Source organism: Cervus elaphus, chromosome 14 (assembly GCF_910594005.1).
Source record: "Cervus elaphus chromosome 14, mCerEla1.1, whole genome shotgun sequence".
Lineage (NCBI taxonomy): Eukaryota > Metazoa > Chordata > Mammalia > Artiodactyla > Cervidae > Cervus > Cervus elaphus.
Genome location: NC_057828.1, coordinates 76,638,164 through 76,654,282, shown reverse-complemented (window position 1 = coordinate 76,654,282; position 16,119 = coordinate 76,638,164). Strand labels below are relative to the sequence as shown.

The window sequence follows — 16,119 nt, the reverse complement described above, 5'->3', positions numbered from 1 at the left end:
CAGTGAGTTGTAGTTTTGCAGTTCTCAGAGGAAAAGAGGAGTGCACATCCTTCTGCTCTGCCATCTTGGAGTCAAATACAAATCCCACTTCTAGAGCAGGAGAATGAGTATTCATTACGTTGGTTGTCATGTTCAACAGCTATAACCCAAAATATTCTTAAAAGGTCAGAAATTCTCTGAGACACATCCAGATTCTCTGTTCCAAAGCACAGCCAGTGCCACACACACCTCACTTCCCCAAAAAAGTCTGTGAGTGTCCAGGAGTCTCCAGTGGAGGTGTGGGTCCACAGTGGCCTAGTGGTCACAGTCTCTCTCCGTTTTTATTTCTGGAAAGGTCCTAATTTCTCCATAACTTTTGAAGAACAGTTTTTTCCTGGATAGAAGATTTTTGTTTGTTTGTGTTGTTGTTGTTGTTTTGTCTTTTAGCACTTTGAGTATCTATAGTCACTATCTTGGGGTTCTGAGTTCTTAATGAGAAATTTCATAACCTTGTTTAGAATCCTCTATATGTGATTATTCTATCTCTTTCTTGCAGCTTTCAATATTCTCTCCTTGTCTTTTGAAAGCATGAGTATTATGTGTTTCTTTGAGTTCATCTTAGGGTGCATTGAGATTTTGTCATATTTATATTAACATTTAATCAAATTTGGATAGTTTTCTGCCATTAATTTTTCAAACATTCTCTCTGCTCTCTTCTCTGCACTGCCTCCTTCTGAGAGTCCTACATTGTATATGTTGGTAGATCTGTTGGTGTTCCGCAGTTCCAAAGATTTCTTAGGCTCTGTTCATTTTTCTTTAGTCTTTTCTCTTTGTGTTCCTCAGAGACACTAATTTCCATTATCCTGCTTCCAAGTTCTCTGATCCTTTCTTCTTTTTGCTCAAATGTGCCTCCCATGGATTTTTAAAGCCCATTATTGTACTTTTCAACTCCAGAAGTTCCTTGAGGTTTCTTTCTAGTTCTTCTGCCTCCTGTTTGAGATTTCTATGTTTCACACGTGTTCCCTTGACTTCATGATTTCTTCCTTTAGTTCTTTAAACATCTTTAAGCCAGTCATTTTGTTTTTGCTTTTCAAATATTACTGAGGGCCTACCCATGGGGATTAAGCAGGAGGCCTCTGTGAAGACAAACAGGTGCCGGTGAAAGGTGTTATTTGACCTCCTTCTGGAGGCAGTTTGTTGGTATGGCCACATTTGTTCTTGTGGCAGTTGGCAGCATGAAGATTTAGGTGAGCATACACTTGTGGGAAATCATTTGTAGAATATATTTTGGGGCAACCTTGTGGAAGGAAGTTCTCAATGATGCTATACCACAGGCAAAGCACCAAATGCAAGGTGGATTATTTATTTTTTAAAAAAAATTGTTGATTAATGGCTCTGTGCTGAATATCAGCCTGATGTACAAACTGAAAAATATTTCAGGTCTTTCCTGAGCCATTCCCTAGGCATACACTATCACTTTCTGATTTTCGTGCATGTGCAGTTGCTTTGGAACGTCCTAGTATTTAATGTCTGGCTCCTATAAGGGGAAAAACTGAAGATGAAATGGGGAAGAAAGGGCACTTGATATGTCAGCCTCTTGAAGTTACTTCATCCAGGGCAGAAGGGGATTACAAGAGTAGGGGGAGGTGTGTAAAAAATGGCTACCTGTTTCTTTGTCTGATTATCTGTGATCAGAAGCAGCTATCAGTGATAAGAACACAGATCCTCATATTTGGAGGACAGGGTCCTTTTTGAACACCTTGGCTCCCACAAGCAACTTGTAAGCTGCTCTGCAAACACATGCAGAGATCCCTGCCACACTGCTATGGGTGAGGATGGGTAGCTACCACTGTGCTAAGGTAAGAGTTGAAATAGACCAAAGTAAGCCAATTTACCTAAGTCTTCACCTGGACATTGTAAACCATCAAGAGAAGTCAGAGTTCCAAAATAGTGACATCAGGCAGATTCTACCTGTGCAATTGTTATCAAGGTGGGGAGACAGATTCCTGATGCCTCTTAAATTGCCATCATACCAGAAATACACATTATAATATAGAATCAATGAGTGAGTCTTGTAGAAAAGTCAGCTGGAAGCAGATAGGGTATATTTAACTTAATCAATTAGAAATAATGGAACATTCAGTGAGTATTTATATAGAGAGACCCTACTAGGTAGTTTGAGGAATGCCAAAAGTTTAGTACATAGATTCTTCCTAAAGAGGTTGTATCCTTCTTGAGAAATACAACATATACAGAGAGGCATCAAAGCATAATAGTAAGTGAGAAGAAGTATAAAATATATAGAATTACTCACAGTCATTACAGTGAACTTCCAGAAGGAGGAGAGTGTATTGTGAATTTAAATCATCAGAGAAGATATCGCCAAGTAGGAGTATTCCTGTGCTACTCCTAGGAAGGTGAAGACATACCTCGGAGATATTACAGGTTCAGTTCCAGACCACTGCAATAGAGCAAGTCAAATGAATTTTTTACATATGTTTACACTATATCATAGTCTAGTAAGTATGTAATGAAATTATGTCTAAAAAATATACATACCTTAATTTTAAAATGGCATATTGCCAAAAATTGTTAGGGCTTCCCTGGTAACTCAGATGGTAAAGAATCTGCCTGCAGTGTGGGAGACCCAGGTTCAATCCCTGGGTTGGGAAGATCCCCTGGAGGAGGGAACGGTCATAATCTGAACCTTCAGTGAGTCACAGTAGTAACATTAAATAGCATTGATCACAAATGACCACAACAAATATAATAGTAGTAATAAAGTTTGAAATATGTGATATTTATCAAAATGTGACAAGAGAAATAAAGTGAGGAAACATTGCTGGGAAAATGGCACAAATAAACTTGCTTGAGGCAGGGTTGCCACACACCTTCAGTTTGTTAAAATCTCAAAAAGTTAGGAGCAATAAAATAAGGTGGGTTTGTATTCTGATCTAAAAAATATTGATAAGAGTTAAAATTTACCTAGTACTCACTATGTGCCAGAGGCTAACTCATCCAATCCTCAGAACAATCCCATGAGTTGTGTAGGGGAAGCATTAAGGAAGCATTAAGGGATTTCCCGGAGAAGGAAACGTCAACCCACTCCAGTGTTCTTGCCTAGAGAATCCCGTGGACAGAGGAGCCTGGTGGACTGCGGTCCATAGGGTCGCACAGAGTCGGGCACAACTGAAGCGACTTAGCAGCAGCAGCAAGGGATTTCCCAAGCTCAAGTCAGTCATGGAGCTAGAATTTGAATCCAGGCAGGCAAGTTCTAGGGCCCTGATCTCTGCTCAGTCCTTACTGAGCAAAATGGTGTGAGCAAAGAGTAGAAGTCAGTGTGTGATACACGAGCCAGAAGGAGCAGAGGGGTACACTGACAAGCGTGACAGTAATTTGCACATTTTACTGTAGGCCGAAGTGGGTCCACATGCAGAACTCTTTGTTTGATTGAGTTGCAGATTTAGGACATCCATTATATTAAGAAATTTCTCACTCAAATTACTATAGTACAGAAAAACCATCATATAAAACATTTTTGATTATTATATACATCTTGTAATTGCTTAAAGGACATGCTAACTTTTTTCTCTCATTTAGTTTTTATCTGATTGGAGCAAAAATTCTATATTGTGCAATTTCTGGAGATAATGTGGCCTGGAGTGATAATATCCCAATTTGTGAAAGTAAGTATGTCTTCCCTTTAGAATATAGAGCAGCAGTTCTCAAACTTTATGACCTCTTTATGCTTTTAAATTAACATCAACACCAAAGAAATTCTCTTCATATGGGTTATGTCTATAGATATTTATTATATTGCAATTAAAAATGAAAAGTTGTAAAAATAATTATTAATTCATTTTTAAGAAGTGTTAGCCTCAATACATATAAATATATGCAACATATTTTTATGAAAAGTCAAAAATTTCCCAAACAAATAGTGGGAATTGTGTCATTGTTTTATATTTTTGCAAGTTACTTCAATATCTGGTTTAAAGGAACACATTTGGATCTACTCTACTGGAAATCAAATAGCTGTATATGAAAAATTTAACCATACATCATTGGAATGAAAGTGAAAAATGACAGTAATACTCAGTATCAATGTGAACAACCAATTTGTGAATGGAGATATTTATAAACCATAAAGTATTTTTCAACTAGCACTGAGTTAACTTTTTAATCACAAGTATATTTTAGCATTAAATTGTCAGCATCTTTCATGATGATAAGAGCAAAACTTAGCATGGCCTTGCAGATAAATATGTATTTCATATTTCAGAAAATAAGTTTTTTCTATATTAATGGCTTGAATTTGGGATAATACATATTCACATAGAGGCTTTCTTCTAAATGGATATTGAATTCACAACTGGGGTATATTAATCATATGTTAATGAATTATATGAAGGCAGTTCATAGGACTTTGCTAATGCTGTCTTAATATTTTACTTTTACTTCATGTCCTTTTTCCTCCCTTTTTAAGTAATTGTGTGTGCAGCACCTGGAAATATAACAAATGGAAGATTCACCGTTTATAAGGAAGTATATCAATATAGTGAAGTAGTAATGTATAAGTGTAATCCTTCAAATGGACCAGATGAATATTCTCTTATTGGAGAAACCACCCTTATTTGTATTGATCATAACAGATGGAGCAGTGCCCCGCCAGAGTGTAAAGGTAATAATATTTCCATGTATTTCCTCCTGAATCTAAATACTGTGGAAACACTTCAAAAATATTTTTATCTCCAAGTAAACAAAAGATTCCTGTGTACTTGCTCCTCCTGCCAAATTGACTTCTAATTTAGTTTAATATTGCTCAAATCAAATTAAAAGAGTTATAATTGTAGACTTCCCAACCAGTCACTCAACATGTTCTTAGAATTTCAACTTACACATCATGAACTACTGTGTATATGCATGAGCTAGAACTTTGGGATTTTTTTGTTGTTGTTGTTATTGTTGTTTGTTCGCAAGCATCAGAAAACTGAACACACTGCAGCTTAAGAAATAAGAAAGTTTTATCTTGTAATATAAGATCTCTGAGAGTTTGGGCTATAGGAACATTAAAAGACTAACCTTCTCACTGATAAGATTGTTAAACTCTGAACAAAGCTTATTTTAACAACTTCACGTTAACTAAAAGTGGGGAGACACTGGAGGGGATGTGACCCCTGACAAAGGATCCAGTGAATGATAGCAAAATATTTATTTTCTCCCAGTGTACATGAGACATTCTGTAATAGCATTTTTAGGTAATATTTTTAACACATTTATTTCCAAAATATTGAAACTAGTACCAGTACATTGACCTGATCACAATGGGATGAATGTAGAAATCAAACCAAATACTTGAAAAATGTGCAAGACACTTTTAAATAACCCATGAGTCAAAGAAGCAGTCACAAGGGAAATAGAAACTGTTTTTAATTGATTAAAAACTAAAATTTGGTATATTAATATACAAAAATTTGTGGGATACAGCAAAAGTTTTGCAAAAGTTTTGCTCAGGGGATCTTTATAATGTGAAATACTTATGTTGGAAAAACAGAAAAGTCTCAAATCAGTCATCTATGCTTCTACCATTAGAAATTTAAAAAGAAGAGCAAATTAAATCTACAACAAGAAAACAAAGGGAAATAATAAAATTGGAGAGCCATGAAATTGAAAAGAGAAACAAAACAGAGATAATCAAAGAAATCAGCCTGGTTTTTGGAAACTATGGATAAAATAGATAAATCCATAGACAGTCTGACAGGAAAACAAAGATAAAATCACCAATATCAAGATTGAAAAGGAGAACATCATAAAATATCCTATAGACGTTTAAAGAATAATAAGAAAAAAACAAACTACTGTATGCCTATAAATTTGACAACTTAAACCTTCTCACAAAGAGTACTGCAAACCATGTATCCTTACTGGTGATCTCTACCAAACGTTTAAGCCGTAAATCATGGCAGTTCTACACAAAGCAGCTGGGCCTCCCCAAGGCTCAGCAGTAGAGAATCCGCCTGCAACGCAGAAGCATCAGGGGCCACGGGTTCCATCCCTGGGTTGGGAAGATCCTCTTGAGGAGGGCATGGCAACTCACTCTAGTAGTCTTGCCTGGAGAATCCCATGGACAGAGGGGCCTGGGGGCTCCAGTCTGTGGGTCACAGAGTTGGACACGACTGAAATGACTTAGCATGCACACACACAAACCCAAAGCCTTAAAAAAAATACAAGAGGAGAGAATCTTTCACAGTTCATTTCAAGGACAGCATTGCCCTGATGCAAAAACCAGGTCTACAACATAATGATTCCACATTTACATATATAACAAGATGATCACCATGATGTCTAGTTCCCATCTGTCACCATGTAAAATAAGTACAGAGTTGTTGACTGTATTGTCTAGTCTGTGTATCATAACCTCATAACTTATTTATTTTATAACTAGAAGATTTTGCATTTTAATCCACTTATTTTCCTCCTCTTTCCAGCCACCTGCTCTCTACCAATCACTAGGTCTCTGTATTCACGAATCTGTTTCCTTTCTGTTTTATTAGTTTATTTGTTTTATTTTGTAGATCCCACATATAACTGAAATCACATGGTGTTTCTCTGACTGACTTATTTCACGTTGCATAATTCCCACTATATCCATCAATGCTGTCACAAATGGCAAGATTTCATTCTTTTTATGACTAGGTAATATTCCATTTTATTTATTTTTTTTTATTTATTTATTTTAAATATTCCATTTTATATGTACCATATCTTCTTTATTCATTATTCTATCAGGACACTTAGGTTGCTTTCATATCTTAGGTATTGCAAAAAAAAAAAGATGCTGTAATGAAAAAAGGGCTGCACAAATCTTTTCGAATTAGTGTTTTGTTTTCTTTGGGTTAATACCCAGAAGTAAAATTGCTGATCATATGGTAGTTCTATTTCCCTCAGTCTATGGTTCATTTTATTTATTCCATACAGTATCCTTTGAAGCAAAATTTAGCTATTCTTTAAATGCATAATAGAATTCATCTGTGAACCCACGGAGTCCTAGATTTTGTTTACTGGAAATTATTTACTAATTCAATTTCATTACTAGTAATTGCTCTATCCCCATTTTCTATTTGGAGAAGGCAATGGCAACCCACTCCAGTACTCTTGTCTGGAAAATCTGATGGGCAGGGAGCCTGGTAGGCTGCAGACCATGGGATCATTAAGAGTCGGACATGACTGAGCGACTTCACTTTCACTTTTCACTTTCATGCATTGGAGAAGGAAATGGCAACCCACTCCAGTGTTCTTGCCTGGAGAATCCCAGGGACAGGGAAGCCTGGTGGGCTGCCGTCTATGGGGTCGCACAGAGTCAGACACGACTGAAGTGACTTAGCAGCAGCAGCAGCAGCAGCATTTTCTATTTCTTCTTGACTTAGCATTGGCAGATAATATGTTTTTAGGAATTTATCCATTTATTCCAGGTTTTCCAATTTTGGATATATAATTATTCATAGTATTCTCTTATGATCCTTTGTATTTCTGTGGTATTGATAGTAACTTCTCTTTTATTTTTTATTTTTTTGGATCCTTTCTTTTGTTTCTTGATGGGTATGGCTATATGTTTCTCAATTTTATCTTTTCAACGAGCCAGCTCTTATTTTCACTGATTTTCAGTCTCAATATCATTTATTTCCACTCTTTTCTTTATTATTTTAACCTTCCACAAACTTGCAGAGATGGTTGTTCTATTTTTTATATATAGGTGTAAATTTAGATTGTTTACTTGAGATTATTCTTGTTTTTAAGGTAGGCCTATATGGCTACAAACTTCTGTCTTAGAACTGTTTTTCCTGTGTTACATAGATTTGGAATGAATTGTCTCTATTTTCATTAGTCTTAAGATATTTTTTATTTCCTTTTTAATTTCTTCAGTGAATTACTGATCATTTAGTAACATGTTTTTTTGGTCTCCATGTGTTTTTTAGCCATTTTTCTTCTGGTAGTTGATTTGTATTTTCATACTATCATGACTGGAAGAGATGTTGGACCACAGATTCAAATGTAAAACCTAAACTGTAAGACTTATGAGAAGACAGAAAATATTTGTGAGTTAGCAGAGATTTCTTCAAAAACTTTAAAAGCATTATTCTTTAAAGAAAAAAACAAAAAACAAACAAAAAAAGACTGGATTTCTTAAAAACTGAGAACTTCTCTCAAAGACACTGTTTGAAGAAAGAAAAAACTTGTCATAGACTGGGAGAAAATATTTGTCAGGGACATTTCTGAATGGACTTCTAGCTATGATGTATAAAGAACTCTCAAAACACAATAAGAAGAAAGCAGCCCAGTTTACGCAAAAAAGGGTAACATATTTGGATAGAATTTTTCCCACTGAAGAAGAATGTGGATGTTAAAAAAAGTACATGAAACATTGCTCAATATCATTAGTAATAACAGAAATGTAGTTTAAAACCATGATGAGAAACCACTAAGAACTTATTCAAATGCATGAAATTAAAAAGAAAAAATTAACAATTCCATGTTTTGGTGAGGATATGTTATATTTGGGACTCTGATAACACTGCTGATAAGAAAGCAAGTGATATGATCATTTGGAACACAATTTAGCAACTTCTCATACAATGAAACATATACTTAAGGTACAATTCAGCTACCCAGGGTAAAATGAAAACATGTACACATAAAAATCTGACATGAGAATATTCATAATATCCTTAGTCATAATCATCCTATACTGGAAACAACTCATATGTCCTTGAACTGGTAAATGGAGGAACATCATTGGTACGTGCATATAATTATAATACTCTGCAGGAAAGGATGATGAGCTTTTAATTCAGACAACAGGAATGAATCTCAAATGCATTGTCCTAAGTAAAGTAAGTCAAACTCAGAGGATGTGATTCCGTATGACATTCCGGAAAAGCAACACTATTGCTGCCCCTCAGTTGTGTCCGACTTTGAGACCCCATGGACTGCAGCGCGCTGGGCTTCCCTGTCCTTCACCATCTTCCGGAGCTTGCTCAGACTCATCTCGATTGAGTCAGTGATGCTATTCAATCATCCTGTCCTCTGTCATCCGTCCCCTATTTGTCCTGCCTTCAATCTTTCTGAGCATCACGGTTGTTTCCAATGAGCCGGCGCTTTGCATCAGGTGGCCAAAGTATTGAGCTTCAGCTTCAGCATCAGTCCTTCTGATGAATATTCAGGACTGAGTTCTTTCAGGGTGACTGGTTTGATCTCTTTGCTGCCCAAAGGATTCTCAAGAGTCTATTCCAACACCATACAGTTCAAAAGCATAATTCTGTGGTGCTCAGCCTTCTTTATGGTCCAACTCTCACATCCATACATGACTACTGGAAAAACCATACCTTTGACTAGATGGACCTTTGTTGGCAAAGTAACGTCTCTGCTTTTTAATACATGGTCTAGGTGTGTCATAGCTTTTCTTCCAAGGAGGAGCATCTTTTAATTTCGTGGCTTCAGTCACCATCTGCAGTGATTTTGGAGCCCAAGAAGATAAACCCCATCACTGTTTCCATTGTTTCCTCATCTATTTGCCATGAAGTAACGGGACCAGATGCCATGATGTTCATTTTATAAGTGTTGAGTTTTAAGCCATTTTTTTCACTCTCCTCTTTCAACTTCATCAAGAGGCTCTTTGGTTCCTCTTCACTTTCTGCCTCAAGGGTGGTGTCATCTGCATATCTGAGGTTATTGATATTTCTCCTGGCAATCTTGATTCCAGCTTGTGCTTTCTCCAGCCCAGCATTTCTCATGATGTCCTCTGCATATAAGTTAAAGAAGCACGGTGATAATACACAACCTTGACGTACTCCTTTTCCTATTTGGAACCAGTCCATTCTTCCATGTCCAGTTCTAACTGTTCCTCCTTGACCTGCATACAGATTTCTCAGGAGGCAGGTAAGGTGGTCTGGCATTCCCATCTCTTTAATAATTTTTTTACAGTTTGTTGTGATCCACACAGTCAAAGGCTTTGGTGTAGACAATAAAGCAGAAGTAGATGTTTTTCTGGAACTCTTGTCAATGATCCAGTGGCTCTTAGCAATTTGATCACTGCTTCATTTGCCTTTTCTAAATCCAGTTTGAACATCTGGAAGTTCTCAGTCCATGTACTGTTGAAGGCTCACTTGGAAAATAATGAGCATTACTTTGCTAGCCTATGAAATGAGTGCAATTGTGCATTAATTTGAACATTCTTTGGCATTTCCCTTCTTTGGGATTGGAATGAAAACTGACCTTTTCCAGTCCTGTGGCCACTGCTGAGTTTTCAAAATTTGCTGGCATATTGAGTGCAGTACTTTCACAGCATCATCTTTCAGGATTTGAAATAGCTCAACTAGAATTCCATCACCTCCACTAACTTTGTTCGTAGTGATGCTTCCTAAAGCCCATTTCACTTCACACTCCAAGATGTCTGGCTCTAGGTGAGTGATCACACCATCGTGACTATCTGGGTCATGAAGATCTTTTTTGTACAGTTCTTCTGTATATTCTTGCCACCTCTTCTTAATATCTTCTGCTTCTGTTAGGTCCATACCATTTCTGTCCTTTATTGAGCCCATCCTTGCATGAAATATTCCCTTGGCATCTCTAATTTTCTTGAAGAGATCTCTAGTCTTTCCCATTCTATTGTTTTCCTCTATTCCTTTGCAATGATCGCTAGGGAAGGCTTTCTTATCTCTCCTTGCTATTCTTTGGAACTCTGCATTCAAATGGGCATCTTTCCTTTTCTCCTTTGCCTTTCACTTCTCTTCTTTTCTCAGCTACTTGTAAGTCCTCCTCAGACGGCCAGTTTGCCTTTTTGCATTTCTTTTCCTTGGGGTGGTTTTGATCACCACCTCTTGTACAATGTCACGAACCATAGCTCTTCAGGCACTCTGTCCATCAGATATGATTCCTTGAATCCATTTGTCACTTCCACTGTATAACTGTAAGGTATTTGATTTAGGTCATACCTAAATGGCCTAGTGGTTTCCCCTACTTTCTTCAATTTAAGTCTTAATTTTGCAATAAGGAGTTCATGATCTGAGCCATAGTCAGCTCCTGGCCTTTTTTTTTTTTTTTTTTTTTTTGCTGACTGTATAGAGCTTCTCCATCTTTGGCTTCAAATAATAAAATCAATCAGTATTGACTATCTGGTGATGTCCATGTGTAGAGTCTTCTCTTGTGTTGTTGGAAGAGGGTGTTTGTCATGACCAGTGTATTCTCTTGGCAAAATTCTGTTAGACTTTGCCCTGCTTCATTCTATACTCCAAGCCCAAGCTTGCCTGTTACTCCAGGTATCTGGAGTACTTGACTTCCTGCTTTTGCATTCCAGTCCCCTATGATGAAAAGGACATATCTTCTTTTGGTGTTAGTTCTAGAAAGTCTTGTAGGTCTTCATAGAACCATTCAACTTCAGCTTCTTCAGCATTAGTGGTTGGGGCATAGACTTGGATTACTGTGATATTGAATGGTTTGCCTTGGAAATGAACAGAGATCATTCTGTCATTTTTGAGATTTGCACCCAAGTACTGCATTTCAGACTCTTTTGTTGACTATGATGGCTACTCCAATTCTTCTAAGAGATTCTTGCCCACAGTAGTAGATATAATGTTCTTCTGAATTAAATTCACTCATTCCAGTCCATTTTAGTTCACTGATTCCTAAATTGTTGATGTTCACTCTTGCTGTCTCCTGTTTGACCACTTCCAATTTACCTTGATTCATGGACCTAACATTCCAGGTTCCTATGCAGTATTGTTCTTACAACATTGGGCTTTACTTTCAGCTCCAATCACATCCACTACTGGGCATGTGTTTCTGCTTTGCCTCAGCCTCTTCATTCCTTCTGGAGCTATTTTTGTTTTTCTCCAATCACATATTGGGCACCTGATGACCAAACAACACTATAGGGATAGAAAATTGATTAGTGGTAGGCTGGTTGAGGAAGGCAGAGTTATTGGTGGGCATTGCTTACGAAGTGGCATGAGGAAATTTGGTGGGGGGGGGCGGGTAGGGAAACTTTCTATGTCTTTATTGTATTGGTAATACATGATTATTTGCATGTATTAAACAGCAAACAGTTATACACTTTTACTGTTTAACAGTATGTAATACAGTTAACACTTATCATTCAGAAAACTAAGATCATGGCATCCCGCCCCATCATTTCATGGCAAATAGATGGGGAAACAATGGAAACAGTGAGAGAATTTATTTTTGGGGGCTCCAGAATCACTGTACATGGTGACTGCAGCCATGAATTTAAAAGACGCTTGCTCCTTGGAAGAAAAGATGACCAACCTAGACAACATATTAAAAAGCAGAGACATTACTTTGCCGACAAAGGTCCATCTAGTCAAAGCTATGGTTTTTCCAGTAGTCATGTATGGGTGTGAGAGTTGGACTATCAAGAAGGCTGAGTGCAGAAAAATTGATGCTTTTGAACTGCGGTGTTGGAGAAGATTCTTGAGAGTCCCTTGGACTGCAAGGAGATCCAACCAATCCATCCTAAAGGAGATCAGTCCTGAATATTCATTGGAAAGACTGATGCTGAAGCTGAAACTCCAATATTTTGGCCACCTGATGTGAAGAACTGACTCATTGGAAAAGACCCTGATTCTGGGAGTAATTGGGGGCAGGAGGAGAAGGGGACGACAGAGGATGAGATGGTTGGATGGCATCACTGACTCAATGGACATGAGTTAGTTTGAGTAAGCTCTGGGAGTTGGTGATGGACAGGGAAGCCTGGCGTGCTGCAGTCCAAGGAGTCACAAAGAGTTGGACACGACTGAGTGACTGAACTGAACTGAAACCTAACTTAAAGAAAATCATTAGCACAAATTTCAGCAGTGTAGCACAACAGAGAAAAGATCAGTGAACCTGAAGTCAATACAATACAAATGTAACATGATTTCAAAAGAAATATTACATGAGAGAGAGAGAGAAACTTGTACACCTGTGGAAGAGTAGCAACCAGTAAACGTACATGTAATTGGAGTGTCGTAGAAAAAGGACAGTGTAGACAATTATTTGTCTGTCTGTTTTATATTGAAGTATAGTTGCTTTACAATGTTGTGTTAGTTTCTACTACCTGGCAAGTGAATCAGATGTGTGTGTGTGTGTGTGTGTGTGTGTGTGTATACACATATATATCCACTATTATTTAGATATTCTTCCCATTTACATCACCCAGAGCGTTGAGTACAGTTACCTTTGTTATACAGGAGTTTCTCATTAATTATCTATTTTATACGTAATAGAGTATATATGTCAATCCCAATCTCCCAGTTTGTCCTACCCCTGTTTTCCCTCTGGTACCCATGAGTTTGTTCTCTATTGATTTTTTACTGTCTATTTATTTTATTCTCTATTATTTGAATTTGATCCACAACATTCACCCCAGAGATCCACCCCAGGGAATTCATTGACCCTAGCAGGATAAATAACTTTTGAAAATTCACCAAAGAATCCTCATTAGACTAAAAACAAAAGGAAAAAGCTGCCCGTAAGAGGGGAAACAAGCATATTACATTCTTTCTTCCTCACCTCCAAGAAAGAGTAATAGCTGACTTCTCTCAAGAAACTGTGAAGAGCAGAAGACAATAACTTCTGCTAATGTGCTGAAAGAAAGATATAGCACTTCTCCCAGAATTCCCTCTCAAGGAGAAATCTTTCAAAACTGAAGCTATAATAAATGAAAACAGTTTCAGATAAAGAAGAGCTAAGAGAATTTGTCATTAGACAACCTGAACTCAAAGAATTGATAAGTTCTCCTGGCTGAACAAAAATTATACCTAATGAAAATTCAGATCCACAGGAAAGGAGAAAACATCTTTCTGGTTTAAAAGGCTATATTTCTGTGCTCGCGTCAGCAGCACATATACTGAAAGGCTATATTTCTGGCCCTCATCTGTTGTTCAGATTAATCTCATAAAATGTTCTCTTGAACTCACTGCCCTGCCCAGTGTTTTTTCGGATTTGTTTTGTTTCCAAATTCTGCCAAACCCATTAGTAGATCTGAAGTCAATCTAGAGGGCCCTGACCTTTAATTTACTTCTGGAGAAGTAGAGTAGAATGGAATCTACCACAGTACACTGTCGTCAGTGCTAAATATTACCTTCTAGCATTATCTCAGGCGTATGTGCTTGCATACTGATTTAACACTTAAAATGTGTTTTAAAACTTAAAACATGTTGATCTCTGGGTTTACAATCCAAAATGTTTGGAAAACACTGCCCTAACTCCACTGACCTTTGTGTTTCTTGAACATCCCAGTTCCTGTATGTTGTTACCACCTGAGAACTTTCTATTTCCTTTTTTTTCCCCCAATGGCTAACTTCTTTTAAATTTGTACTCAAGTATTATTACCTTCTCAAAAAACTCTTTACTACCTTTCTAAAAGAACATGGTGCTGTAATTAGTGTCAGCATGACCTGAAAAAAAATCCTAGCGTTAACGAACATCAAAAGTCAGTTTTGAACTTACCCTATGTTTGTATCTGGTACTCAGACCTTTCTCAATACATGTCAATACTGGGGAAAAAAAAGGTAGGAAAGCCAACAACTATTATGATAGACTATTTTGGTAGAAAAACATTATTAGATTTCTCTACATCTATTTCCCTGGAATTCAAAAGCACAGAGTCTTGTGTTGTTTTATTTATTTTTTTTCAATTAACATCTTGCCTTTCATTCCTCATTTTTTCCTTTCTTCTGGGAGTTATTATTTGCACTAGATATTTGGTGTTATATGAAAGCAGGCTTTCAGTAATTATGGAATTTCTCCACTTTTCAGTGGTCAAATGTGACTATCCAATCGTCGAATATGGAACAATAGCATCAGGAGTTAGAAGAAAATATTACTACAACGCCCAAGTTGTATTTCAGTGTCATGATGGTTTTTACCTTCATGGGAGCAGCACAGTTGTCTGCGGTGCAAACGGTACCTGGGAGCCCGAGCTACCAAAGTGTACTAAAGGTATGAAGGTGTCTGTTTCCTTTTTCTTTTTTAAAAGATTTTATTTTTTCCACAATAGATTTCAATGATATAGAGCAGTTGGAAAGGAACAGTTTTAGTATTTATGTCTGTCTTGTATTAATTTCCATGCTACGTGTTTGACTTCTAATTCACGAAGAAACTTGTTTTGGTTTTCCTTTTATAGACTCTTAGTATGTTGCATACATCACACAGATGCATAAATTTCTCTTGTTCAACATCTTTACATGTAAAATGGATAGCAAACATTTTTTAGTGTAAATTAAAGGGTTAGTAACTCAGTTGTGTCCAACTTTTTGCAACCCCATGATGGACTGTAGCCCAGCAGGCTCCTCTGTCCATGGAATACTCCACGTAAGAATACAGGAGTGGGTTGCCATTCTCTTCTGCAGTGGATCTTTCTGATCCAAGGAGTGAACCCGGGTTTGCATTACAAGCAGATTCTTTACCATCTGAGCCACCAGGGAAGCCCGAATTAAAACATGTGCATTTTTACCTAAATAAGAATGAAAAGGATAATTCATATAAGTGAATATTAGTAGAAAGCAATAAATCCCAAGTAATCGAATGAGTTTACATATATTTTTTGTTTGTTTGTTTTCCAGAAGCAATTGCTACCACTACGGTGTCTACAACTTCTAGTGCCTCAGGTTTCATAAAGTCCTGCTTATATTTGTCAATATCTTTTAAATTCCTTGTGATTTTTTAAAATCCTTTAAAAGTCTGGTGATTTACACTCACTAGAACTTTTAGTAATAAAAGGAGGAAGAATGTATTTATAGCCATTTTTGCTATTATACTTAGTGAATCTAAAATTATAGGTCATAGTCCACAGATATAAACAGGTTTGTAAACTTAGGTAATTTATATAAACTTGTTTATGTACATGTGTAATGATTGAATGCCTTCCTCGCTGTGTGATATTAAAGTTAACAGTGGGATGCATTTAAAGCACTTAGCACAGTGTCTGGTGTGTAGAAAGCTCTTAAAGGTAGCTCACCTAATTTACAGCTTCATTGGAGTCAATATTAATGTAGAAATCAATATTAATTAAGGTCCATGGCTTCTGTTTTTTAATATGTATGTTTTCTGTGTCATCAACATTGATAATTTATTCATTTTAAA

The 16,119-nt window shown here is 36.9% G+C and overlaps 1 protein-coding gene across 1 annotated transcript in view; it reads left to right on the top strand.

Annotated features, from left to right (window-relative positions):
- The window catches only part of LOC122708112 (membrane cofactor protein-like), a 34,724-nt gene extending 18,957 nt beyond the window's left edge, over window positions 1–15,767 (top strand). Inside the window, exons 4-7 of the mRNA XM_043924232.1 lie at window positions 3,580–3,665; window positions 4,466–4,660; window positions 14,794–14,976; window positions 15,600–15,767. Of these exons, the coding sequence (XP_043780167.1) occupies window positions 3,580–3,665; window positions 4,466–4,660; window positions 14,794–14,976; window positions 15,600–15,703 (568 nt within the window). The 3' untranslated portion in view covers window positions 15,704–15,767. The remainder of the gene's footprint in view (window positions 1–3,579; window positions 3,666–4,465; window positions 4,661–14,793; window positions 14,977–15,599) is intronic.
- The last annotated feature ends 352 nt before the right edge of the window (window positions 15,768–16,119 follow it).